Raw genomic sequence first — 27,775 nt, 5'->3', positions numbered from 1 at the left:
TTGTACGATAGTTTATTGTGTCGACAAATTGGCTAAATATATCATACATTCTGCAGTTCGAGCGTGTTCTACTGTAGGCGGTTGCAGAAGGGAACATACTTTTCATCATCTTTGTTATCAAACGTGCTGAGAGGACCGTGATTGGAGTGATTGCGTGATTTGTGGAGTCGTTACGGTTTTGCCATTATCAGTCACCAGGAGGAGGGTACGACGATCGTTTGCGGTCGACCACTTGCAGTGTAACATAATGGGAATAAAACAAACACACAGCTATTTCTGTATAACGAAGCGCACTTTCTAACTAAACAATATAGAAGCATAAAACACAGCAACATCCTTTTTCCCGGTTCGTACTATCACAACGACACGTTCCACCCCATTCGGTTGCTTCATACGCAGTAGTACCCTTTTCGATCGCGGACGACTCGAGCCTGGCGCGAGTAACTTAAATGCTAAAGAAGACAACAACTAATTCCTCTCCGAAACTCTTCAACAAAACATGTAAAATAAGGAAGAAACATGATAACTCTCACTATGAATGTCTTCTGCGCCTGCACACACCACCGTCCAATATTGACCATTTGGGTGGCCAAATTGACAATACATATATTTCTATACAGCAACCAAACACCTCAAAACGAACCCCGATTATAGGCTTGGTATTCTCTTAACGAACCGCGCTCGGGTTGCTCAGATCGAGCATGCGGATAGGAAGCAGCACCAGCGGTCTTTCAGAGAACACGGTAGATGTACATTAAAAACAAACAAAAAAATATAATAAAACCGAATAGAATGTAACAGAATTTGCTCAGAACACAGTTTGACTTAACTACAAGTAAACGAAAGACTTACACGATCAACGCGTTGCTGACCCCTTTCGATTTAACCGACAGGTCCCTGTTTCTTATGCCTATCCCCGCTGTTTCTGCCTTTTGTGATTACTTGTAAACAAACACAAAAAATATAAGGGACCCCGTGGCCACGAGTGAGCCTCGCAGTGAATCAGTAACGAAAACCCGCAACATAGCAAACGATTCCAGCGGAAGGTGCGTGTAGCAGCAGTCGGTAGTAGTTGCGCAAATAAAAGACAAAACATAAACTCCCGCCGGATGCACACTACTAGAGCGGGTGTAACTGTGTGAATGGGACTGATACTTTCTCCTTTTTCCAAACCTGCCGTCAGGCACGTGATCTCGCCGACAATCCGGTTGAATGACCAAAGTCGTCGGTCTCGCTTACTGCCGCTGCTGATAACCACCACCACCGGCAAACTGGTTTGGATTGTAGAACTGTGGCATTCCCTGCAATAAATAGTAATTATTGATTGCAAAAAACTAAGAAAGCAGCACAGAGGAAAACTTGTCCTCACCTCAGACGGATCGTTCGATTGCTGCTGCCCTCCTGCTTCGGTACCGCCGGGGACGAAAAAGCCACCTTGGGCGGTCGGTAGCGTTGGAACCGATGGCGCTAGGACGGGTTCCGTTGGACGGCTCGGCGCGGCGCCGGATGGATTAAACACATCCACGTACGATCGCTTGAGTGCTGTTCACGGATTCAAGACATATTAAATTCCCGCAATTCCATGATCCCTGCAGAGGACTTCGGTCACTTACTTCGGTTGCGTTGCATCTTGTACATGTTCGATTGCAGAGTTGGAACTTTCGTTGGTTCACCGGCACCCCCGGGAGCCGGATTTGATTGCACGGTGACTGGTGCCGCGGTTGGGGTTTGGACGTTCGCTGTACCGATCGTGCTGGGAGCCATTGGCTGGAACGTGGGGCCACTGTTTTGCGTAGGCATCATCGGTCCAGTCGGCTGTGGTGCCGTTGGCCCGGGTGGAGCCGCAGCACTTGGTATGAGATCGGCCATTTTGGGTGGTGGTTTGTATGCTTCCGTTTCTACCTCGTTCTCGTCCGTGTTTACCCACCGCTTGGACACTTCGTCCCATACGATCTACGGGAATAAGATGAAAGGGGCAAACGAAGCAATGTAGCGGCGGTGGCGAAAATAGCTTTGGTGGCCAGAAGTATGATCCAGACTCTCCCTATTTGTTACCTTCGGATTCTTATCGTCCGGCAGTATCATCTGGTTCTTCGGTTTCATCGACAACTTGTTCCAGATGCCGCCAAACCAGCCCGAACTATATGGAAAACAAGAAACACGGTTAAATGAAGTAGATCAATCTAAAAGGGGACATTGAAAGTGGGCTATTACCCCTGAGCACCGCTGGCAGCACCGGCACCCGGTTTGGCACCTTTTGGTGCAGGCATTTGTTTCGTTTGCGATGCATTATGGTTCGGTTGTCCCGGCTTTGCTCCACCAGTACTCGGGCCAGCAGTTCCGCGCTGCCCTTGCCCTCCCCCGGGTCGTTCATCATCCGTCTCGTCGTTGAAGCCGGAGCGATTCGAGACGGAGTTTGGCATTGAGATCGTCGGTTTTGGTGCCTGGCGGAAAGCAAACAGAACAATATTATATTTGAAAAAACAAAACTTGAAGAATTCAAAGTTACACCAAGAGATCATAAGAAAATCAGTAAGCAAAAAAGAAACAAGAAAAATTAGCAGTTAATGAAAAACGAGACAGAACGACAACAAAGAAAAACAAAGTGGAAAACAATGCATAAAACGTTGCAACTCAAAACGTGCAAATATCCAGCAAACGATCGCCCGGCACCCAAGATGCGCGAATCACTTCTTTGTCCGCGGTCACTCCGACTTTCTCGAGCACGGTGAACACTTTCATCGGTGACTTGCTACACTTTATACGAATTTTTACTACTTTCAATCCCGTTCAGTTCCTGCCTCTAGCGCCATTACACTATTTTCTACCATTCTGGTTTTTTTTTCTATTAACAAACTATCCTTTTCCCTAGAGTAAGCAACAAATTTAAAAACAAATTTCATATTCGTCTAAGAGAATTGGAAAATTGGCCTATCATTTTTGGAAACACGGCAATTCAAAACGGTTCATCGATCGCGTACGTTAGCACAGCGCCGGGTTCATTAATCCGTTGGCCAGACGTCCGTCTACGTAGACTACCGAAATCTTTTCCCTCGAAATAACCGAGAATGCCCTCGTCGATCTCGTGGTTGGCTTTTCCCAGTTTCCTATCTTGGCCCTCAGCGCAAGACGAGACGGCGTCGGAACTTTCGCCACTGTAGTTGTAATCCTTAAACCGGCTACAGAACGGTAAATCAATCGGAAAGGTTCCATTATAGATCACGTCTCTGTGGCGCAAAAAGCCCTCGCGACGACTGCGGGCCGTGTAGAGGTACGCTTTCGAAAGCTTCACCGAATGGCCATCAATGGCCGCCTCGGTACGATTACTACCGCCGACGATGTCACTCGCTCCTGGTGGTGGGACTTTTCTGCGTTTTTTTCTGACCCTACGAACCGTTCGGCCGGTGACGGTGGCGGAGCTTTCGGTAGAACGTCGGGAGTGCTTTATCGTTTCGTCGTTTCGTTGGAGTATCTGGAACGACACGTGCTTCGCCGCCGCTGTCCCCGGTCGTCCGCTGACGGTGTCACGCAGGCCATCGTCGGTGCGGTGCCGTATGCGAGCGGTACGCGTGTTAGCACAGTAATCACCACGGAATGTTTCCGAGAGGGGCGACGACGACGCCGACGAGCTACTGTAGGTGCCAGTGCCGTCGCATGCAACTCTACTTACGGACGCTTCAAGCGCTGCTGCACCGTGCTGGTGATAATCGAACACCGTTTCGCTGGCATGCTGCTGCTGTCGAAGATGTACCTCACCGCGACCTGTTTGAAATTGATCCGAGTGCGGCGTTGGACCGTTACGAACGTTCGGAGGAGACGGTGACGATGAGCTTCGATCGCTCATGCGGCGATGCTGTTGCTGCTGCGGATGCGGATCCTCATCTTCATCCTCTTCCTCGGGCTCTGGCTCTTCTTCATGGTGATGGTGCCACGAATTGTGCTGTGGCGGAACCGTTCTGGCCGGCTGCTGCTGCATTCCGTTTGTGGAAGGGAGGAAGGAGGCATTTTGCACAGACGTGTATATATGCGTGTGTATTTTGGTTAACAAAACATTGTTCAACATTGCTCAACTCGAAATCCAACAAGGAAGCGCAACTAAACCATAGTGTGAGCCTACCAAAAAAATATGCGGCACAAACCAAACAAAACGGGAGGTCCTTCCCGAGGGAGTAAATAAAGGTAAAATCCGAAGCGCAAGGGACCGAGATGTTGTTCGCGTTTTCCCTTCGTAACTTCGATACCGCAACAAAAGAATCAACCGAAAATGTTTGCAACGAGTTTCCCTTCTCGGCGTGAGAATATTTAAAGGCTATTCACCTCACTGTTACCAGCTGCACCCCAGTAGGGCCCATCGTACGAGGTCGGAACTGATGGATCCGGACCGGGAACGGGAGCCGGTGTAAACATGGTTCCATCGCCAGGCTGATGCTGCTCGTAGTTGTAATGCTGATTAAATTGCTGCTGCTCGTAGCCATTATTGTCCTGCGGCTGTAATTGGTGCTGCTGCTGCTGCGATGCTTGATCGTACGTAGATTCCATCATCGACGGAGGATTGATCGACTCATACCCTTGATCATAGCTGGTCATTGCTCCCGGAGCAGGTTGCTGTTGCTGCTGCTGCTGCTGCTGCTGCTGCTGGTATTGCTGCTGCTGGTATTGCTGCTGCTGATCGTTGTACTGCAAGTTTAACTGTCCAAGTTGATGGTTGATTTCGTTAAACTGCTTATTGATGTCGGTCGCGTCTACCGCAGCAGCAGCAGCAGCAGCAGCAGCAGCATAAGCCGGTGCTTCTTGAGCCTCAGCAGCATAGCCACTGTTGGTGGCTGCCTGCTCGGAACCGTAACCATAGTGATTGCCATAATCATAAGCCGTCTCCTGCGCGTTGCCATTGTAATTTGTGGCACTCGCCGATGGAGACTGTAACGGTAAACATTTGGTGAGTTTCGTGATCCAACTCCCTGACCGATCGTTGGCGATCGTTCTTACATTGCTATTGCTGAGAATGATTTCCTGTAAGCGCTTCAACCAGTCGGGATCCTCGACGGCGGCGTAAACGTTACCACGCCCCGTATTATCCACCGATTCATCAAGCGCTTTCTCCATCACCGGATCGTAATACTTCAGCCGATCGCCAAGTGTGTACACCTAGGGGTAGGTTCAATCGGTTTTTAGTGCACATTAGAGAAAAGAATGCTATCTGAATTACCTTTCGAATAAATTCCGTTTCAAAACGGTACGGATCGTGCTGTATCTGGTCAGCGATCTGTTCCATGTAGAGCAAACATTTCAGCTGCATTCCCTGGTCGAGCATCCGGCAGGCGAGTAAGTATTTGTAACGCTGTTAATCGGGCAAAGGAAAGGCACCATTAAAATCACACCCAAAAGTGACCATCTCGTTCATCGACCCCCACTGACCTGTAGCTCCGTGATGGAGTATCGATCTTCATTCAGCGAGCGGGCATACTCGTAGATTTCAGTCATCATTATGGACTCGTTAGTCGACAGTTCGCGGAAGTTGCGCTGATAGTGAGAGGCACCAAGCAGTACCAACCGGACGGCATTGGCATTGTTGAAGCCGACGCCAACGCCACCACCAACGTCACCGTGCTTGACGTCGGCGAACCGACCGAAGGCCACATCGGACAGGAGGTAGCAGAAGTGCGCCGCGTACAGGTCACCCCGGTGGAACAGTGTGTCACCGAGGGTCGTGATCGATTTTTTGATCAGCTCCGGTTTGGCCGAACTGTTCGACATCAGCATCGCCAGGTGCGGACGCCAATCGCCCCACTTTTCATCCAAAACACTCTGCAAAGGACGCAAACAGGGTTATTATGGCATCTACCACCCCATGTTGTGGAAGCTTACCGTAACCGAGGCCGGCGTTCGTCCGCTCAGCAACTGGTACAGGGTCTGGAGCGGATCGTTTAGCGTGAGTTTGTTGGCGAACTTCATCATCACGTTCGCGTGCTGCCGAGAGTCTACCTTCGACGCTAGGAACAGTGCGTGGCCCCACAGGTTATGTTCGGTGGCCCACTCGAGCGCTTCGCTGATGTTGCCGTAGATGAGGTAGCTGCGGAATTTGTCGGTTATTTCCAGCTCCGACAACATCTTCGGGGACGCTTCCGGTACACTCGAACCACCATCGACCGCCAGCGGTGGACTGTCCTCGCCGACGTCGCTCGCCGCTCCCTCCCGGGCGTCCGCTTCGCGCAACTCGGCAACCGAAAGCGATGAATTGCGGCCACTAATGTTGGCTGACCGGGCGGCGCTAGTGTGTATCGACTCGAACGGATACTCTTCCTTGTTCTGCATCAGCAGCTCCGAAATGTCCGTTCCAACGAAAGTCTGTACGCAATGGGATCAATGTGATTAATGTGACTTCGCGGGGGGTCAATTGACACAGTGTGATCGATTAGAACGTACGCCATTTTGTCGCAGTAATAAAATGATGTAGTTCCACAGCAACGCAAAGGAGCTCCGGTTGACACCGGCCGCCAGCGACGACGAGTGTAGACTGTTGATCGAGTTGCCCCGCGATTTGATCAGTGCGAGCGCCCCACTGTAGGGTGGCCCTAGCCGTAGCTGATCCTCGCAGAACTCGATGACGGACTTCTTGTGGGTAACACCTTTCACTAGCGGTCCCGGGTACGTATGGAACAATTTTCGGCTTGCATCACTGTATCCTGTAGTAATCATACGCCCCGTGTTTAGTATCTTTAGTGTGCCTGCTGCTGAAGAAGCCGCTTCGCTTACCTAAGGTGAAAATCTTCACCGTATCCGCCATCCCGTTCACGGTCAGCCGGTTCTTCGTCGATATCAGCAGTCCCGCCGAAAGGCTTACGATCGGGTGAATTTCGGGGAACTTTCGGGGCGTCAGTCGTTCCGGTTCCATCACCGACAGTTCGGTCGCATGCTCCGACTTGATCGCCGACGCGTCGATTTGATCGATTCTAAACCGATCAATGATGGGAGTGGGAAATAAAGAACCGAAATACGATTGTGAATAAGAAAAACGAGCGCGATCATCAACAGGGTTTTCCTGCGAGAGAGTGAAAGGTTGTTCTGCCACGATCGCGAACGCTACACGATCGAAGTACGGACACTTTTGAAATGAATTCACCCCTATGTGCTGTTCGGGAACTAAGATACTACCCACATGCTTTGTATGACCCATTTCGATCGTATGAGAGACAAACACTACTTTTAAGGACACCAATGCGGTGCTTTGCATGCGGTGCCTTACTTGGGGACGACCCACAAACAAATCTACTAACCATGCGGGGACTTAAACCGAGGATGATGCAATTAAAACTAACAGCAAACGAAACGCAAGCGCACGTGTTTTGTACGTTCTAAATGAAGCATGATAATAGAAACACACAAAAAATGGACTAAACAATAGAATGTTGGTGAAATGATAAAGTAGAAAAGCACCTTGGTTGAAAGTAGCTGCCGCCCGTTTCGCCGTGGTACGTTCGGTTCAGGGCAAGCGACGTCGAAGCGCGCTGCTGCTGTTGGAATGTTTGCTGGTGAAGCAGCTGTGCCGGATGATGATGCTGCTGGTACGCTTGCTGGTGGAACATCGGTGGCAGTGACGAGGGCTGGCCAGCGACCTCGCTCATGTTGTAGCTCTGATCGAGCAGCGAGAGGTGGCCGGAAGCGGCGGCCCCACCGGCCGCCGCCGCAGCGTGTGCCGACGGTAGCGACTGATTATTGAAATGACGATGGTAGTCCTCCGGATTGTACAACCCGGTACCATGCATAAACGGGGTGGTCCGATTAAACCTGCAGTATGTGGAGGGGATGAAGGGACGAATAAAACACGAGACACTGCGAACAAGTGTGTGTAACGAATTTCCGTTCTATATGCGCGCACTTCTATATTCGTCCTTTTGCCGGCCGTTTTTTGTGTATTATTATTAGTCACAGTTCTCCGAAACCAATGCGGTGTTTAGAACAAGTTCTTCGCTTAAAAGCCCAATTTAAAGTCTTCGCTTCCGGAGCGCTTAAATGTGCACCAAAAACCTTCGCGCTGAGGACGTGCCAATTGCAAACGAATGAGGATGATTTCAGAACGCATTAATAAGTAAATGGAACAATGAGATGAGAGGAAGCCATCCACAATTCAGCCGATGGTGCAGTGTGTCGTATTTTTCAGGTGCATCGTTTTTTTTTTAGTTCCGATGAAACAATCCAATCCGGGGAAAGCTTCATTGTTCGTTGGCCGAATTAGTCTCAAAAATTAGCTGCGCAGCCACACCGCTGTCCAATTTGGGCAAATGGCTTCAAACCCGAAAGCGTTAACGAACGAAACCCAAATGAACAGAAAAATAAGGAACAGATAATTAAGTTGCAAAAAGTGGTAAATTAAAGCTGGGTGGGTTACGGAAGTGTACGGAAGAAGTCAAACCACACAATCGAAAGAGAAATGATTGGAGCAAAACGTGTGGATTCGGGAACAGATCGAGGACTCGACAGCTGGAAGCGACAGACTCAGAGGTAAAAAAAAGCTCAATTCAACCCAGCGCGTCCCAGGTTACCAGCGCCTTAGTCGGACCTCGATTCGGTCACGGTGGTCGAAGAAGCTAAGAAAGGTGTTTTCAACCCAAACGGTTTTACAACAAACACACACACGCCACACAAATTCACGCGGCACGAAAAACCCACACACGGTGGTACTTACCGCTCCTTGTCGTTCGTCGAGCTGCGCCCCGAGTGCACCGACTCGCGGCCATCGCTGGTCAGCAGATCACGCTGCATCTGGCTTGCCTGCATCTGCGCATAGTACGTCCGGTACCAGTCGGCGTACGCTTGCGGATTGGTCCGCCTCAGCTGTTCATAGTACTGCTGGTGCTGCGCATAGTAGCTGTACGGGTCGTAGTATCCACCCGAAGCGCCATAGGCACTGCCGCCGCCGCCCGGTGCACCATAACCACCGGCCCCGGATGCTCCGGCCAGATACTTGCGATCTTTCTCCTTGCGATCATCTCGCTCGCGGACGCGGTCACGCTCGGTGCCATTTCTGCTGCCGGCACGGTAATCTTCCGGATCCGGATACCGACGATCGTGCCGATCGCGACGTTTGTCGCCCACGGCTTCACGGTAGCGATCATCTGGGAGGAAGATGCAAAATGGAGTTACTTTTCAAGGCCAATTCAAGGTTCTAAACAGGGTTAAGAATGAGTAAGAATCGTACTTTAAACTTTCACGATCGACCACCAAGCTGCCGCTCGATTTCGATCGGCTGTCAATTCTGCAATCCATTTGCATAACTTAATGAATATATTCCTAGGTTCCGCGGGTTCACACCCTTTTTTCGGCAAACCATAAATAATGTAAAAAAACGACAACGCAAGGCGGAAGCAGCGCTTGATAAGCTTTTTGAATACGAAACCAACGGGTGTGCTACCGAAGTGCACCCTTTTTGAAGAAAAAGGAACGGCTAACATTTCTTAAAGAAGTTAACAAATGGAAGACACTTTTCATTCCATCGTTGAGAGTTCAAACGCTGACCATCGTGCAGCGCAGAGACCCCACAGTTGTCGGGCCATTCTTCAGTATTCATTTGAAGGTGCTACTTGGAAGGAACCGCTCAGTCGAAACCGAACCGCAATACGCGTGTGTGGATTGTTCCCGGCCTTAACATGGCTACCAGTTTTACGGCCAATCGGTGAGTCGCGCTCCGATCCTTCCGTTCGTCCGCACGCCGAACCGTTCACCACCTCTCCGCTCACAACAGACCATCCGAGATGCTGCATCTGCTTGAGGATGAACGCTTTTTCGCGCCACTACCGGCGCACGGGCCACTGAAACGCTACCGCGACGAAGCAACGATCGATTGGCGCAAAATACGCCTTACGCTGTGCGATCAGCGGTCACTCGAGCTTCGCCACAAACTTTACCGGTTGTTTCGCCACAGCGAACCATTCGTCGTGGGTCGTTCCGAGCGCGGGCTTTCGACGGATGAAAAGCGTTACCTGTCGATGCTGCAACTTAACGCACTGCAGCAGACAAAGCTCTTTGGCTACGAAATCTTCACGGAGCGACCGGACCTGGCCACCGTTTACTACACCACGATCGCCGAGTACGATATGTCGCTACTGGTACGGCTGACGGTTAACTATCTGCTGTTCACGGGGGTCATACGAATGTTCGACACGCGTGGCCGATTGGCGCACTTGATCGAGCAAGCGGAGGCTGGCCAAATAGCCGGTTCGTTTGCGCTGACGGAAGTGTCGCACGGTACCAATGCCCGGGCGATCCGGACGACGGCAACGTACGATCCGGTTGGGCGTGAGTTTGTGCTCCATACGCCCGACTTCGAGGCGGCCAAGTGTTGGGCGGGCCACTTGGGAAAAACGTGTACCCATGCGATCGTTTGGGCGCAGCTCTATACGGCCGATGGCCAGTGGCACGGTTTGAGTGGATTCGTGGTGCCCATCCGGGATCCGGACACGATGCGCACCCTGCCGGGGCTGCTGGTCGGTGATCTGGGTGAGAAAGCGGGCCTACACGGGGTCGACAATGGGTTTCTGATGTTCCGCCAGTATCGCATCGCAAGGGACTGCCTGCTGACGCTGGCCGGTGATGTGGACGAAGAAAGTGGTGCCTTTGAGCCGACACCCGGCATCGTTAGCCCGTCGCAACGGTTCGCCCTGGCCATGGGGCCGCTCGTGATCGGGCGCATCAACATTTGTCACGTTTCGCAAACGTTGCTCGGCAAAGCACTAACGATCGCAATCCGCTACTCGGCGGTCAGGAAACAGTTTGGTCCTTCGACCGACCGCTGGTCACCGGACCGCGGTAAGGAGGAACAGGCCGAGTGGCCCATTCTCGAGTACCAATTGCAGCAGCATCGTCTTTTGCCACATCTGGCCACCTGTGTCGCGCTGAAGCTGGCCAACGGTTGGATGGATAGTGTGTCGGGCCGCTTACAGGTTCGGTTGCTCCAACAGGACGCCGGAATCGATCCGCAAGAACTACGAGAAATACACATCATTGCGTCGGCCATCAAACCGATCTGTAGCTGGGCGGCACGGGACGGTATTCAAGAGTGCCGTGAAGCGTGCGGTGGTCACGGATACCTCAAGTTGGCTACCCTGGCCGATCTGCGGGCCGACAACGATGCGAACGTAACGTACGAAGGCGAGAACAACGTGCTGTTGCAGCAAGTCTCTCAGCAACTGCTGGGAATTCGAGGGAAGCAGGACGGCTACGGGAGTTTTGGGAGCGCCTCACCCTTGGGATCGATGACGTTTCTGGTGGACTATGAAGCCATCACTCGGCGGCGACCCACCTGGCAGACGGTGGACGACGTACTCAACCCCAAAGGTACTACTGCGCCTTTCCTTCTTACCAAGAGTCTTCAATCTGTGAACTTTTATTTTCGCCAGAAATACTCAACGCCCTGAATTGGCTCGTGGCATTCAGGTTAGAGCAGACCTACGACCGCACGCAGCAGTTACTGGCCCGGGGAGAGACAAAGTTTGCCACCAGGAACAACACGCAAACGTTTTACGGCAAAACATTGGCCCTACTTTTCGGTGAGGTAAGATTCCTTCTCACACAGCTCCCAGATGGCCCTTCTAAAACGCCTCCAAAACGGAATTGCAGCGCACGGTGCTGTGTGCATTTTACAATTTCCTCAGCACGGTCGAGGACGGTGCGGAGAAGAGCTTTCTCACGCGGTTGGCGTCCCTTTACGGAGCCACCATCATCCTCAAACACCTTCCCATTCTGCTGACCGGTGGCTACTTCAGTGGCACCGTCACCGCCCCTGCTCCCCTGCAGCTCATCCAGGACGCCGTGCTGCAGCTGCTACCGGCGATTAAGCGTGATGCTGTGGCCATGGTGGACGCACTGGCACCGCCCGACTTTGTTCTCAACTCCCCACTCGGTGCCGCGGACGGTGAGGTTTACAAGCGATTGGAATCGGAAATTATGCAAGAACCGGGCGTTACTGGTCGGCCGACCTGGTGGAATGATATACTTCTCGGTGGAGTTCGGTCCGCCAAATTGTGAATTTCACAAATAAAATCCCCTTCGAGCACCTTCGATCGGAATTTTCGAATCCTAAACCTAGGCATACCTTTTCTGCGTTCCTCACCACCCCGGTAGCGATCGGAGCGCTCCGCCTTGTCTTTTCGCAAACGTCGATCACTCTCGACCCGGTCGGCACCGCGATGTCCTCGCCCATCGTCGCCCGGTCCACCGGCAGCACGATCATCGCCGCGCTTGCGATAATAATCGTCCCGCGGGTCACGGGACCCGTACCGTTGTTGCTTCGTATCCTCCTTATCGTACCGTGCGGAAGATCGTTCGGTTTCGTACTTTGAACCATCAGTCTCGTAGCGGGTATCGCGATCGTACTTGTTGCTTCGCCCGTACCGATCACCACGATCACCACCACGTTCGTATCTGCAAAGTTCCGAAATGGTTGGAAATTAATTTGGTAAAATTACATCCAGCGGACGGTCAAGAAACTCACCTATTCCTTTCACGATCACGGTAATCATAGTCACGATCGCGATCACGATCCCGGTCACGTTCTCGATCATGGCCAGCATCCTTACGTTTGTCCTTATCACGTTCCCCACCCCGGGAACGCAAACGTTCGCCCCGTTGCTGAGGCCCGAGGGCGGCCACTCCCGGTCCACCACCACCACCACCGGATCCACCGGCTACACTCGTTTCACGCTCCCGACGCCGCCGTTCCCGATCACTGTACTCGGAGTCTTCCGTATCGTAGCGATCGCGCGAACTTTTACTTTTGTTCGATCGTCGCACGGTGTCCTCCTCGCGGCGGCCTTTGCTGTAAAAGCCACTATTGCCACCGCCGCCACCACCACCACCGATCGCTTTGTCACTTTCTTCGCCCGTAGAAGTGTTCGATGGTTCGACGTGACGGGACGCTTCATGGGGTTCGCTTCGGTTAGAATCCGGTTCCACCGTGACCGAACCGGTCGGTCCACTACCAACATCCTCACTCCCACTACCACCATTACCACCTTCCAGGGGTTCTTCGCGACGATCGTCAGGATTGGCACCCTCCATCACCAGCTCACGCTGTTCCTCCCGTGGCACGGTAGGTACCGGCGCGGTCGAAGGAACTTGCATTGGCGGTGCCTGCGGTACCACCGGTGGCAAGGGTCCGCTGCTACTGCCACCACCTACCGCGGTGGTACGTTCATTCTCGAGTCCCGGCACTACGCGCTGCTGCTGATGATGATCGTCTTCCCCCGGCACCCGGTACAGATTGCGATCGCTCATATCAACCCGCTCCCGATTGCCGCCGCCGCCGGCATTGTGATGATGATGGTGATGGTGATGGAGAAGATGGGAAGAACCCGAACCTGCCGATCCAACGGGTCCGGCTTGATCCGTTACTTCCTCGCCGCCATCCGCTTGCCGCTCGAGCGAAAAGCCCGAATCGTTCGCCGGTAGATCGGTGCCAGGAATCATACGATCCAACCCGGGCGGTGGTTCCGGAAAGCTGGCCGCGGCCGTTGGCTGCTGGTGTTGTCCCGGTACGTAACGCGACAGTCCCGGTGGAGGTAGCCTTCCGTCGTTTGTATCGGGTGCACCGTCTGCAACGGTCTCCGCCGCCATCCCATTATAACCATCTTCCGAGAGGTGACCCGTCTGGAGGTACTGATTGCGATCGTTGCTGGGTTGCACCACTTCCAGCAGCTCGGGCTCTTCGCGTTTCGGTGAAGTGCGCGGCTCGAAGAGAATTTCCTGATTTTCCGGCACCGACGAATCGACGGCGTGGTCGCCGTGCAGCGCCGGTTGTAGCACCGGTGCCGGTTGGTGTTGCTGTGGGAAGAAGGCATTCGGCGGCACAGCGGAAGGGAGCCCGGAACCTCCAAGGCCGGGGGTTGCAATGTGCGATCGTGGTCCGGCACGCTTGAAAGGATTCCCTGCGCCAGCCGTCGGTCCTTGATTCACTTTTGGTGGAGCCACACGCACTGCCGTCGGTTTCGGTGGTGGCGCTGCAACTCCCGTGGGTTGCGATTCCACCGGTGGCGGAGGTAACGGAGGTGTCGTCGCTTTCGAGACGTTATGCAGCGATCCTCCATTGCTGCCCCCGTTGCTGTTGCCAGCGATCGAGGGAGGTGGCGGTGGGAAAGCTTGCTCCCGGAAGCCAGATTCGAAGTTTGCGTTCGGGTCGTTTGTTTCCTGTTTCAAGCTCAAAGCTTGCAGCACCTCATCCAACCGATCGGGTACGGATGGTGTTGGAGCTACTGATGAAGCGCGTGGTGGCGTTGGTTGGATGTTTGAGTACGCGGAATTCCCACTTCCTGGTCGCTGAGCCTGACTACTTCTTGGATTCTCCAGGTTTTCCATCGCCAAGGATTGCGGAATCGACGGTTCTTCCACGGCAAGGTTTGCTGAAGCGGACCTTAGTGTGGCGCTTTGGGTATGATCGCGATGTTCACCCTCCATTGACCGATCGCTGGACGATACCTGACTTTCGATCGACCATTGTGGCGAAAGGGTTTCCGCCTTCAAACGCTGCACCTGAGTAACCGGCGGGGGCACGGTTGAAGGAGTGGCACGGTTTGAAGTGTCCGCCCCAGCCCAGTTCCAGCTATTGGCTGCGGATGTATCGAAGCTATCGGAAATAGTTTGACTAAAGGTGGGTACGAGCTGTGGCGTCGTCGAAGCTGCCGGGTGCGAAGGGGGTCGTTGTTGGTTCGGGGCTTGCAGATGCTGTGGCGTGTGTGTTGGTGGTGCATTGTAAAAATTGTTGTTAACTGCGCCGCCATAGGCAGGTTGTTGCGGCGATGGTGCTGCTGCCTGGTGCTGATATCCAGTACTTCCGGCGACACTGTACCCGGGCGACGGGACATTATAGTTGGGTAGATAGTTCTGATTGTGATGGTCAAAACCGGTGCCGCCGCCGTCCCGATACTGATTTCCTAGATGATTCTGCTGAGGTTGTTGCTGATGAAAGTATTGGTTTGATGCCACACTGTTGGCCATGGGTAACGGTTTTGGCTGCACCGGATGATCAGCTGTGATCGGCGGGGCCGCTGTATTTTCGTTCCAATCGCCCCAATCGTCTCCCCAGCCATCGGCCGTGTTGTTTGTGAAGGCCGCCGATGCGGAAAACTGTTCGGCCATCTTCAACAACCCGGGGCATGAATTTGTAAACGAACGAAGATGATGATGCTAGATGAGAGACTCGATTGGACAACGACTTATCTGGAGCAGCAGCCGAACGGCATATTGTTCAGTCGTGCGGCGGGAGACAAAAGAGACTGAAAAGAAAGGCAGAATAACAATGATAAGCATGTTGTTTGATAGCGATAGCGGGTAAGTTGGTTGGTTGATATAAAATATATCATGAGCTGAGCATGAGGACACACATTGAAAAGAAAATCGATAAAACCTTGTCCGACGTTGACGCTACAAACACGAGACATCTTATCGAAAGGTAGCGCCAATAGAAAGCTGTCTTCTGCCGGACACGTTGAAGGTTCCACTGCAACGTGTCAACAAACGTAAGCACGTTGGGCGCTCATATGGCGACACCGCCTTAGATACCAACATTAGCTAGTGCTTGAGACGCAAGTTTCTTGCCATGCACACGCAAGTTTTAGAAAAACCTGCTCAACCCGTTAAACATAGTTACGCTAGGGTCCTGCCGAGCACGAAGTGATCACCAAACACACATGATTCGGTGCCCCCCTTTTCGGTGTGCGGCTTTTTTATAGCTCAACCTCCAACGATATAGAGCTTGCTACGTTGTATGGTGGGGCAAACTGTGTTAGTACCACCACCGCGGATCAAAGCAACCGTACTTCATGGTTACTTTAGAAGTGGGGAGCAACAATCTCCGTTTGGCTCTCTTCGGAAGAATTTTAATTGGTTCACGATACTTTGCCATCATGTCACCCCAGCAAAGCAGATGCTTAAAATTTATTTTCCACAGTATGCAGTTGACAAGCGCACCAACAGAGCAACCCACGACTCGTAACCCGTAGTACACAAATGATCGATGAAATGCACTTATCATCCTTCAGCTCGTTGCGTTTCAATCACATTCCATCGCCTACTGTCGCACCGCGGACGTTCGAAAGCTACACGATTTCATTTTGTTTTCCTTTTTCGCTCCCGTTTCACTGATACGGATTTCACTCTTGCACAAGCCCATATAGTGAAGCGAAGTATCAACCTTTTTTTCACAACACCATCGGTACCATCGGTACCATCGGTTATACAAGTGCTTTAGGAATCAGTTTAATATTTTGCAAATTACCTGCTGGACACTTTTCACTTTTACACCCTCCTATTGAAGCTCGCCAATCAGTGCTGCGACGGCTGTAAAGTTGCTATTCTATTGCACATGGAACACAGTACGCCCGAAATCGTGGTCACGATCGCCCGTTTCCGTTTAGCGAAACACAACACAACAGAAAAGGGGAACAATTTCACAGAGTCAAAGGAAAAATCAGTAACTTTTCCACTTGAAAACAAGAATCGAATGCCAGGTTGGAACTTTCATTCGTCCGCTGACAGCCCGAAAGCCCGAACAGTCCGTCCGGCCGTGTTTACAAGGCTGCGTCGAATAGTTTGGAATTTTGGACGAGCAAACCGTTGTTCCATTAATATTAACCGGGTTAATCAACTTCAGTTGTTGAAACGTTTACGCTACATGTTAAACGCGCTAGTAGTTAGTTTTATCCTACCGTACTTTTTGCCGGAATAATTTACAAAACGAAGCAAAAGGAAGCTGCCCGCCGCCCAATATAAACACAACAGTGCCATAAGCTTTTCACGTCCGGTGAAAGTTTTACAATCTAGTTTTGTGTTGTTTTTGCTCGGTTCACAACTTCGAAATTTGTAAAAATCGCTTCACGTGCAGACTGTAAACATTTATTTGCCCCATATCAAGGACAAATGTGGTGCCACAAGAGGAGTAGTAAAGACGGGAAATCCTGGACTACGCGGACTCGGGAATTTGGCGAAAAAGTAAACCCGAAGTATATATTTGGCAAAATAACCGACACCACAGCTGAGAAAACAATGGGTATCAATGTGATTATGCAGTCTCCAGGATCGCGGCTGGAAAATACATAACGCCGAACGATTGCGATAGAATATGTATTCGTGAGATCAGATAAGCAAAATAGGACACTACTTAAGAGACCGTTTTCGCCAGATTGCTTTAGTCCGGAACATTGCTTCATTCCGCCCGGAACCAATCCGCAGCCATGAGACGGGTGACTCCTAAGGTAAATATCCAGCTCATCATTGCAAACCACGTGAGCAGCTTTTGAAATCACTTTATCTTATGCGTGTATCAGCTTTTGCTATTGGTTTTAAGTGTAGTATCAGTAACCAATGCGGGTCATCGGCATAGAACAACATGTGCACCAGGAGGAGCAACTACCGGGAGCGGTGGTACTACCGGTGGCGGCAGTAGTACCGGTGGCGGCAGTAGTACCGGTGGCGGCAGTAGTACCGGTGGTACTACCAGCAGCAGTGGTAATGGTACCACGAGTTCCGGTTCCGGTAGTTCTACCACACCGAGTGGATCAGGAGGCGGATCGTCCAGCAGCTGTCCAAGGTCGAAGTATCGGAATATCGAAGGCCTCTGTAGCAGTCGGTTGGTTTCGAGCTGGGGCGAAGCTGGGCAACCGTTTGGTCGTCTAGTGTCACCGTCGTACGGGGACGGTGTCTCCAGTCCCGTCATGATGGGCAACGGAAGTCCGTTTGTCAGTGCACGGAACATTTCTTTCTTCGTGTTTGGCATAGACGAAACATCCGATCCCACGAGTACCATTTTGAACACTTACTTTCTTCAAGCAATTGCCAATGACTTGGCATACCCTGCCGAAAACTACACAATTAAGTGTTGCGACAAGGGTTCACTTGTCTTCAGCTGTAATGCGACACAATGCGCAATTCCGGATGGCTGCGATTCCGTAATGATTGCGTCCGATGATCCGATCTATAAATTTTTCAACGTGCAATGCTTAGACTATAGCCGCCTCTTAACGGCCCCACAAACGCAACCGCCCCAGCCCGTTAAGCAAATCAACCAAGCGACCAGTCTGTTGGACTTATCCTTCCTGTACGGTACAACCGTGGAGCAAAACCCCAGCCGGATGATGAGCGGTGGGCGATTGTTGGCGGTGCGGCGCAACGGAACCGATTGGCCAGTTTTCAATCCTACTGGCTGTACCAGACCACAGCAGGATATTTGCTTCCTGGTGGCGGACAACCGAAGCTACGTGTCCCCGATGTCGGCCATGGTACAATTGCTGTTCTTCCGCGAGCATAACCGGCTCGCATTGCGGTTGGCACTGTTGAACCCTTCATGGTCGGATACGACACTGTTCGAAGAGGCACGGCGCATTAACATTGCCCAGTACCAGAAAATCGTGTATTACGAATTCTTGCCCCGTTTGCTGGGCCGCTCGAACATGGTAAGCAACCGTCTGATATTCGAAGGGGCCGGCTTCACCAACGACTACAGTGCGTTCCAAGATCCTTCGGCAATCGCTGAGTTTGCAAATGTTGTGGCACCGTTTATGAATTCCCAGCTGCCCGGAAGCATAGAGTAAGTACAATGTTACGAAGCATCCCAAAAACAAGGCCGACAGTGTCCTATTCTTGTCGTTCTAGCATCAATGTAACGGGAACGATCGAATCACTGCGCCTGAGCGATTTGTATCCGAAACTGGCATTATTAGAAAGCAATTTTGCTGCCTTTTTCGGAGCCCTATCCACACAGCAAACGCGCCTACTAGACACCAGCTTCACTATCGAGTGGAAAAATTTCATGTTCCGAGGCGACAACGATGTGGGAAAAGACCTGCTGGCGCTGGGCATTCAACGAATGCGCGATTTCGGATTCGCTTCATACAACGTATACCGTGGTCAGTGCGGGCTTGCCTCGATTACCACGTGGGAGGCATATAATGCCACACTGAAAGAGCCTTGCTTCGAAACGATAAACAACCTGCAGGCCATCTACCCCACGGTGCTCGATCTTGAGCTGTTCGTTGGTGGTGCGTTCGAGAAGCCGTTACCTGGTTCCCTGCTGGGACCTACGTTTTCCTGTATCGTGCAGCAACAGTTCCTGCGGGCGCGCACAGGTGATCGGTACTTCTTCGAGGCCGGTGGCCAAGATGGTAGTTTCACCGTGGCGCAGTTGACAGAGATTCGAAAGATTAGCATGGCCCGTCTTATGTGCAGCGCACTGCCGACAATACTTCAGATTCAAGCGGATCCATTCAGTCCAGTCGGGCCGAGCAATCCTCTGGTTTCCTGCAATAATCTTCCGAGCGTCAGTCTGACTCCATGGGTTGTCTGAGGCAAAAAAATACCGGAACAAATGTCTTTATTGTTACCTAACCGATTCCTGCCAATCGGTTGAAAATAAAGCAAAATTTTACCTGTCTGTATAGGTTATGAGTGGTTTGCGCAACTTGCAGTTCGTCCGTATACACTGTGCCCTATTTCGGACGTTTGTTTTAATATTCGCAGTCTGGTTGAAAATCTTTTCCAGAGTCCAGTAGCGCCACTTTGTCGTAACGGCTGTGTAAATTCGCGAAACAGGTCACCTCACTTTGATGCCAAGGAACGTCTCGCGCGTCTGTGTACGCTCGTGTGTATATGAACAAATGCACGCTTCTTCCCAGCGCACCTTAACCTAGTTCCTGTTCTTAAACAGAGTTTTTTTTTCTAAAAGGGTTGGAGTCTAGTAGACTAGTACTAGAGTCTAGAGAACTAGAAGAAAAACGCTTTAAAATTATGTGCATTACGTCAAAATTAAAATCAAAAGCCCTCAATAGTGAACAGTTGTTTACTCCAACAGCCGTTTTGAAATCGGCTCGAAATAAACGATACTTGGAATTCGTAAGTCAAGTGTCACTGAGCAATTTCACCTTTGAAATTTCATTTCCGCCCGCGTAGTGCGTCTATTTGTGCGATAACGGACGCGCAAGTAAATTTGCAGTGTACTTTACCTTTACAGCCGTGTGTTTTTGGTCCATTGATTCAAGATGGATCTGTTGGATTATCGTCCTAAGTCGGTCTATGTTGTACGAACGATCTCAACAGGCCAAAATGAGCTGCCGGAGCTGGAAATAGTTTCCACCAACCAAAAACTTATGTTCTCAAAGTAAGCCAGGAAGCATGTTTTGTCTTGCTGCGCAATTCCGCGCAGCTATTCGTTGCTGTTCTTAGCTGTGGCTTTTGTCCTTTATATTGTTGCAGAACAACATTCGAATGGTTGCGTTTACTCAGCGACCTAGCCACAGGACGCTATGCCAGTGTCGAAATGGAACTAATCAATGCAGGACACATGGCGAACGGTGATCCATCGGAGGCAGCATTATCGAAAATGCGTCAACTGGTGCTGCAGTCAAATAGTCTCGGCATGCTGCAACAGTATCTTTTGCTGCGAGGACAGGTTCTTCTCAGTGCAGGCCAGACACAACATGCAATACGAATGCTGGAGGGAGCCAAAGTGGTTCCTGATCGACCGAGAAAGATCGAAACGATGTTGGCTATAGACGTTGCGCTCGGAAAATGCTACGAAACAATGGGCGACGCTCGCAAGTGTGCATTACTTTGCGAGCAGTTCAAAGCTTTACCGCATTTGCTTCCAGCACCGCTGGACGTTATTCCCGGAGGATCGGAAGAAGAATTTAGCATCGACTCGTGGGAGTTTGATCTGTTCGGTACGGAAAATAGCCGAGAAATGGCGTGCAAAACGTAGGTTGCTCCGTAACGGCACACAACCCACAACGGTTTTGTAAAGGAAGTACGATTTTTTTTTATTCAGTTCTCCCGATCGTACCCTGATGATAGAGCGTCCAGCAAAAGCGGGCGAACTTATCTACATCGATACACCGGTGGTGGGCTACGTGGAAGACTCGCAAGGACAGTGTAGTTATTGTACCTTCAAGACGTTCTACACCATTCCGTAAGTACCGTGAGTAACGCATTCTTTAGTAGTTTCTAAAACATAGTTACATCCGTCCCCCAGTTGCTGCCGGTGCCGTGCAGTGTTCTATTGCAGTGTGGCGTGCACGGAGAAGGATGCTCACTACCACCGGTATGAGTGCACCGGTTACAGGGTGCTGTTTTTTCCGCTCCTGTTTGGCGTTTTGGAGATACGGATGCTGGTGCAAGCGCTGGACATACTGGTGGTGTATTTCAAACAAGACCCCAAGCCGACAAGTCCGCGAACCGCTCAAGACATGTGGAGCGCGCTACTTGAAGGACGGGCAGCGTTCGCAGATTTTTTTCATGTACTACTTGGCTACCGGATGAACTATCATCTTCTGGACGTGAGCATGTACCAAGTGTTGTTGCACAAGTCGAAAACCTTGCTCCACTATGTGCACTATACGCGCCAAATTGACCAAGATTATGGTGCCCTCTCCGTACACCTTTGTAGAAACGAGTGGAATTTGTTTCTGTGGTCTTTGTTGCTGCGCTTCTCACTGCTCACCATGTTTAGGTCGAGCGCTTATTGCTATACGTTGGTGTACGCTCCCACGAGCAGTAGTACCGCGGGCACATTAGGAAGGCCATCGACTACTGCAGCTGTTCAGCACGCGGATGGTGAGAATGTCACGGTATATGTTACGACCCAAGATATTGATGATGCGGAGGGCCAGCTTATATCGAACCCCCGTGACCGGAAGCATTTGGAGATATTTTGGAATAACTGCATCGGTCTGGCAGAAGACTGTTCAACCGAAAATTCTACCAAATGTGCGAGAGATATTGTCCTGGATGCTTTGCGCCTGTTTGCAGACGGTTATTTCGTATTGTTTGAGCACACAGAGCACCTGAGGCAGTACGGTTTGTCTTGCAACCGATACTACGGAATGTATCGTTCGGCCATGGAACTGGAACGAACCGGCCAAACCCCAAACGTTCGATCCGTGTAAGTCAATCCATACTCGAGAAGTGCACTCTACACTCACTCTACTTTTCGTGGACAATTTATCACTCAACCTGCTCAACCGCCCACTAACAGATTTTACAGCCACGGTGCCGTAGGAATACACGCACTGCAGCCGATAGCAAGCGGGCAAACCCTAGCCATGGCCGATAGTTCGTTAATTAGGTTCAACAAACGCTCGCAGGCAACCTATATCGCCGCAAAATCTGCTCTCCGGGTAGGATAGATTTTGGTATAACATTTGAAACCGACTAAGACGTAAAGGATAATACATTCCTGACACTTTCTCCTTTTCCACCGTTTCTTTTCCACTGCAACCGAAAGGAACAGCTTCAGTGTTCGGGTAAGTAGAAACGGATGCGCAAGTAGTGATGCGTCTTTTTCTTCATTCCGTAATATTTTTACAATGTTCACAGCTGACACCATAGACGACGCCGCTATTCGCACCACTATGCGTTCGATAGACGATATTCTGGGCGTTGTTGACCAAATGTACCATCCGCCAAGCATACAAAAGTGTAGAGAAGTACTGTTGGTGGTGGAGCAAATAGTAGGCATCATCGATAGGTAATGGGCATCTTCAATAGGTGTCTCCAGCACTTGCTCGGAATAGAGAGCTAACTAATCTTTTCACACTTCTTCAACAGGTTCGAATTCGAGACGCCAGCAAGTTGTACGATGTTGAACATGTTATACAAAGTGTATAACCTATGTGTGCAGTGTCTACCTATTGCGGAAGTCTGGATGGAAGAAGCGGTGTTGGATTTATTATTTGACCGTCGTAACCTTCTGCGCCAAGCTATACACATTTGTGTGACTCGGCTATCGAGATCATTTTGATTATTTTCTTCTCTTCTCGTACGAAATACTTTTTCATCGCTTTATTCAATCTTTTTTTGAGTTGAGCAGATGTTTCTCTTTTTCATCATTTCAAACATATGAAAATGTGCATTTTCTATATCGAATAAAATGAAATTTTGTACCGGCCAAAAACCAATTGAACGCTTTGAATTTCTTTGATTTCGTATGTAACGTACGTAACGCATAACGCTTCTTCGGTGCGGCGTTTGACAGCAATATTTTGCAGTAACCTGGCAGCACTGCTGCCGCTGTTTAGCCGCTCAGAGCAGCTACAGCAACTCGGTGAAAAATCGAAAAATCTTGGAACGGGATTTAGGAAAATTATGCTGCAGCGTCACGGCCGCTGGCTAAAACACGTAAGATCTTTAACTTATCGATAAGTGCGTGGTGAAAGTTCAGAAAGTGAAGCGGTTACGTAATGTTTCTGTTTCTGACTAAATTGAAGAGAAAAACGCGTTTTGTCATCGTTATGGGAGGACGTAGCACATCCCATTACTTTTCGAGCTTGTGTCATGGACGACATGGAAGGGATTAAGACACGCTAAATTGTGTCAGTTGATTTCGCTCGAATGGCTTGCGGAACAATAATTCGCTTTCGTTGAATATGCGGATGTGAAAGTGCACACCTTTTTTTTCCTTGTCGTCCGAAAAAGTGTCTCCAGAAGAATGTGCATCAATAAACATAACCTACGAGGCAATATTCTTCTACTGTTTCCAACAAAGCCAGTGCTCGGATGGTGCTCGGTCTGCGGATTAATTGCTTTGTATTGCTTTCCGTAGTGCAAAATTGTACGAATCCATTAGTTCTACTTAGTGCTGCATGATCGTAAGCCTGTCTGACAGTGTTATTACAATTCGTATACTTACAGTGGCAAAAATAGAACCTAAGTCCATCCATCGCATTCAAAATGTCGGTGCACTACAAGTTTAAAAGCACCCTCGATTTCGACACCATCACCTTCGATGGGTTGCACATATCGGTGGCCGACTTGAAGAAATCCATCATACAGCAGAAGCGGTTGGGCAAGACCGTGGACTTCGATCTACAGATAACCAACGCGCAGACGAAGGAAGGTAACGTGGTTTATCAATACAGCATATCGGACAGAACCAAGCACCTATTAACATGTCTCGTTCGCATGCACAGAGTACGGTGACGATGGGATGTTGATACCAAAAAACACCTCGCTCACAATTGCCCGAGTTCCGGTCAAGTCGCAGGGGAAAAAGAATTGGGAAAAACCTGGCACGGAACAGGCAAGTGCGCCGCCGCCTTCTTCGCGCAGTAGCAAGCACGATGCAGCCAATTCGCAGACCAACGTGGACCTTTCGACGATGAACGGTACGGAAGAGGATAAGATACGCGAGATGATGTATCAAAGCACGGCCGACTACGATCCTACGAAGTAAGCGTCCGGTGTAGATGGGGAATTATTTTTACCTATAAGATTTTCTTCTCACCCATAAATCATCCTTTTCCTAATGCTTTCACTTTGCCTTGGAATAGGTTTAAGCATAGGTAACTACGATGTATCTTGCACCATGGCGTGTGATTTGAGTTGAGCTCTCTGACTTGCTGTTTTACAAATTCACATTTAACCCTGTGTCTTTGACCTAATCGCTAATGCTACTCGTCTTGTTTCGTCGCCCTCTAGCTACCAGAAGGTGCGTGGCTCACAAACGGGGGAAGTTCCGATGAACTACAAGTGCTATCGGTGTCACAAACCGGGCCATTGGATTAAGAACTGTCCGATGGGACCGCTCCCGAAGGAGAACGTTGAAATTAAGCGCACATCCGGAATACCGCGCTCGTTTATTGAGCGCGATAGGAACGTGGATCAGAACCCGGCCATGCAACCGGTTCAGATGCCGCCGGAGGAAAAGCAGGTCATACCGGAGGATTTGATCTGCAGCATTTGCAAGGATCTTTTCACCGACGCCGTCATGATTCCATGCTGTGGCAGTTCGTTCTGTGACGAGTGCGTTCGGACTGCCCTGCTCGAGTCGGAGGACAACGAGTGTCCGGATTGCAAGGAGAAAGGCTCGTCTCCGGGTTCACTGATACCGAACCGATTTCTACGCAACTCTGTTAACGCGTTCCGAAATGAAACGGGCTACACAAAGTCCTTTAATAAGGGTATGTAGTGCTGAACCGATCGATCGATCGTTGGACAATGATACTTAATGTTGCTTCTCTTTTCAACGGAAATGCAGCTGCTGTCGGTAAGAAACAAACGAAACCCGAAGAAACACAAACGGCCGATAGTACCACCAGTGGGGGCCATTCTATTGCGGCAGTAAGCAGCTCGGCGATCGGTAGCTCCATTGCAACGACGACCACCACCAGCACCACCACCACCGGTGAGCCAGTCGAATCGTCCACGTATGAAGACGAACCGACAGGTGAAATGCATCCGCAAATATTTGAGGAAATATCGCAACAGGGCGACGATCTGGCCTCACCTGCTCTAGAGGACAAGGATCCGTCAGTTATCGGTGGCCATCCACAGATTTGCGATGCGGAATCGGATTACGAGGACAATATAACGGTCACTGTGCCACCGGCACACCTGCAAAGTCGCGGTGCTTACCGGGGCGGTCACTACAATGGTGGCCGACCGATACGCCACGGGAAACCGATGCACGGACACGAGACGCCACCGAACGAGCGGCAAATGATGGGTGGCGGGAGAGGCGGTGGAGGACAGGGGTACGCAGGCGGAGGCGATCCTGGCAATGGGACCGGTGCAGGCCACCAGGGACAAGAACTGCCGCTGGATAGAGAAGAAGACCATCGGCGGCTGATGGCAATGGAAGAGAAGGACGATGATGGCTACGGTATCGGTGCGGGGGGTCCTCCGATGGCGCTGAGAGACCGCGGGGGTGCAGGTGGCTTGGAGTACGGCAGTCTGTCACCCGATTATCATCACCATGCGGCCCGCGGATTGATGCCGATACCGCACAACCATCCGCAACACCAACAGCCACATGTGCAGCATATTGGAACGACTATGGGACACCCGGGAGTACCGGGCGGTGTTTATATGGTCCCTGGAAATGCTTATCCCGGGCACGGTGGTCACTCGCAATACGGAATGATGGCCGGGGCAGCGGCTGGTTACGGAATGCAGCAAGGTGGTTACCCACCTCACCAGCGGCCGTACGACCACCATCACGGCGCGATGTATCCGGGTGACAGGCCACCGAGGCTAATGTACCATCCGAGAGGCGGTTACGCCCCTCACTCGCAGCATATGAGACCCCGGCACATGGCCCCGCGACCGATGGGCGCCTATCCCGGAATTCTCCAATCAATAGGCCCTGGGTAGGTTCAGGGTAGAACCATCTCACGTTTATAGTTTTAATTTTAACGCCATAACCGTCTTTAACCATTGCAGAATAATAGACGATCCTCTGGAGGCTTTCAATCGAATCATGCGCGAGAAAGAGCGACGCAAGGAACAGGAAGCATTGCGCAGGGCTCGTTCACCGGGCGGCAGTGGTGGTGACCGTGGCCGTCGTTCGCGTTCGTTCGACAATGGAAGCCGTGGCGCAGGTGCTCGAAGTGGCGCTGGGCGAGAAGGAAACGGTTCACCCGACAGGAGGCGCAACTCGCGCCAAAGATCACCGGGCGACAGGCGCCGTTCTCCGGATGACAAGCATCCGGATGAGAGGGGAGAGCATCGCCCTCGCGAACGACGACGCAATCGTTCGAGTTCTTACAGCTCGGGAAGTTCACGATCGTACACGAGGTTCGTACTTTTTTTACAAACACCAAAGACCTTTTTCACGTTTTCATTTCCATTCATGCGTTTGTTTGTAGATCCAAATCTCGTTCGCCTATGAAGAGAAACAAATCGCCCCGGAAGCGTTCGCGTAGCCCGGGCTTCCGAGACCGACGGAGTCGCAGTAGATCCGGATCATTCGGCAGAGGAGGCAGCGGAGGAAGGTAATAAAAGAACTTTTTGCCCGATAAATCATTTACTTCATTTTGAAAGCTTCAGTAACGATAATGGTTTTCGTTGGCTCCTTTCAGATACAGAGGCCGTCGTGACGATAGGCGCGGAGAAGATCGTCGTGTCGGAGACCCGAGGGACCGTTCACCAGGGTACGGCAATCAACAAAGCTATGGGTAAGGTCTTGATGAAGATGAATTTATTGGAACACTCACGCCTAACACACTACCCCGTTACGGTTTCGTCCATTTTCTGCACAGGTACGGCAACAATCGTCCTCGAGGTGGCGGTGGTGGCCAACGAGGCCGTCCGCGGGGCAACAGCCGTGATCCCGGAACTGCTCCTGGCGGTCTGATGAATCCGGGCGTAGGAATGCAGCCGTATCCGCACCCACGAGGTTACGATCGGCATCCTGGCGGTGGAGGTCCCGCGTCTCACCCCGTTTTAACTCCAATCGGAACCGGTGGTGGACGGGTGGATGATATGCATACGGCCGCATACATGCATGGCCAAAACGATTTCCATCATCGAGCGGAAGATCAGCAGCATCACCAACATGGAGGACCCGCAGCATCCATGCAAGGTGGTGCCGACGGTGGCGGTAGCAGCGGCGGCCCTAACACGCAGCAAAACAGGTATTGTGCCTTTGTTTTTCTCCTTTTTAGTATTTGTGCGCTAGCACACGGGCGAGTTTCGAAACTCGCATGTTGTACCTTTTCCACTTTTAAAGTCAACCAGAACGCCCTTCAAAGCGTTGCAATGATCTAAACTGTGATACATCATTTATTAGCCCTTAAGTAACTGTAAAGCTGTTCATTAGTAAGAAAAAGTGCAAAAGATGATGAGAATGAAACGAAGTCGATTTCATTCTCAAACTCTTCGGCCGGAACCTAATAATGTTTCTATTTGAAAATATGTTCCAAATAATTCAAGAACGATTGCCAAAGATATAAGTTAATGCTGCGTTGTAAAACAATAGGATCGTTGTTTGAAAATTCTTGCTTTGCTATCGGTGTCGGTCGAT

The 27,775-nt window shown here is 50.9% G+C and overlaps 3 protein-coding genes across 3 annotated transcripts in view; 2 read left to right on the top strand and 1 right to left on the bottom strand.

Moving 5' to 3' along the window:
* Positions 1 to 15,126, bottom strand: LOC128275991 (uncharacterized). The gene is made up of 17 exons (XM_053014462.1): positions 12,488 to 15,126; positions 12,089 to 12,417; positions 8,684 to 9,113; positions 7,435 to 7,785; positions 6,754 to 6,950; positions 6,424 to 6,683; positions 5,866 to 6,345; positions 5,416 to 5,805; positions 5,207 to 5,338; positions 4,987 to 5,145; positions 4,318 to 4,917; positions 3,671 to 3,970; positions 2,215 to 2,444; positions 2,056 to 2,140; positions 1,614 to 1,953; positions 1,370 to 1,542; positions 1 to 1,301 (listed from the first exon to the last, which is right to left on the bottom strand). The coding sequence occupies exons 1-17, from the start codon at positions 15,124 to 15,126 to the stop codon at positions 1,236 to 1,238; spliced, it is 7,161 nt and encodes a 2,386-aa protein (XP_052870422.1). The 3' UTR covers positions 1 to 1,235.
* Positions 15,127 to 15,295: 169 nt separating this feature from the next.
* On the top strand, positions 15,296 to 19,327 carry LOC128275949 (peroxidase-like). Its single transcript, XM_053014427.1, has 3 exons — positions 15,296 to 15,318; positions 17,447 to 18,571; positions 18,637 to 19,327. The coding sequence occupies exons 1-3, from the start codon at positions 15,296 to 15,298 to the stop codon at positions 19,325 to 19,327; spliced, it is 1,839 nt and encodes a 612-aa protein (XP_052870387.1).
* Positions 19,328 to 23,103: 3,776 nt separating this feature from the next.
* The window catches only part of LOC128275917 (filaggrin-like), a 19,994-nt gene continuing 15,322 nt past the window's right edge, over positions 23,104 to 27,775 (top strand). Inside the window, exons 1-9 of the mRNA XM_053014425.1 lie at positions 23,104 to 23,151; positions 23,665 to 23,869; positions 23,943 to 24,201; positions 24,303 to 24,314; positions 24,451 to 24,932; positions 25,010 to 26,120; positions 26,194 to 26,351; positions 26,832 to 26,927; positions 27,012 to 27,100. Of these exons, the coding sequence (XP_052870385.1) occupies positions 23,704 to 23,869; positions 23,943 to 24,201; positions 24,303 to 24,314; positions 24,451 to 24,932; positions 25,010 to 26,120; positions 26,194 to 26,351; positions 26,832 to 26,927; positions 27,012 to 27,100 (2,373 nt within the window). The 5' untranslated portion in view covers positions 23,104 to 23,151; positions 23,665 to 23,703. The remainder of the gene's footprint in view (positions 23,152 to 23,664; positions 23,870 to 23,942; positions 24,202 to 24,302; positions 24,315 to 24,450; positions 24,933 to 25,009; positions 26,121 to 26,193; positions 26,352 to 26,831; positions 26,928 to 27,011; positions 27,101 to 27,775) is intronic.

This window comes from Anopheles cruzii, chromosome 2 (assembly GCF_943734635.1).
Source record: "Anopheles cruzii chromosome 2, idAnoCruzAS_RS32_06, whole genome shotgun sequence".
NCBI classification, from domain to species: Eukaryota; Metazoa; Arthropoda; class Insecta; order Diptera; family Culicidae; genus Anopheles; species Anopheles cruzii.
The sequence above is the reverse complement of the archived record's forward strand: the minus strand, read 5'-3'. Positions and strand labels throughout refer to the sequence as shown.

Coding starts and splice junctions, on each gene's coding strand:
- LOC128275991 (XM_053014462.1), bottom strand. CDS start 15,126: ATGGCCGAACAGTTTTCCGCATCGGCGGCCTTCACAAACAACACGGCC. Junction 6,684..6,753: donor GGTGAAGATTTTCACCTTAG/GTAAGCGAAGCG, acceptor TGATTACTACAG/GATACAGTGATGCAAGCCGA. Junction 1,954..2,055: donor CGGACGATAAGAATCCGAAG/GTAACAAATAGG, acceptor TTATTCCCGTAG/ATCGTATGGGACGAAGTGTC.
- LOC128275949 (XM_053014427.1), top strand. CDS start 15,296: ATGTTGTTTGATAGCGATAGCGG. Junction 15,319..17,446: donor TTGTTTGATAGCGATAGCGG/GTAAGTTGGTTG, acceptor CGGTGGCGGCAG/TAGTACCGGTGGCGGCAGTA. Junction 18,572..18,636: donor CAGCTGCCCGGAAGCATAGA/GTAAGTACAATG, acceptor TTGTCGTTCTAG/CATCAATGTAACGGGAACGA.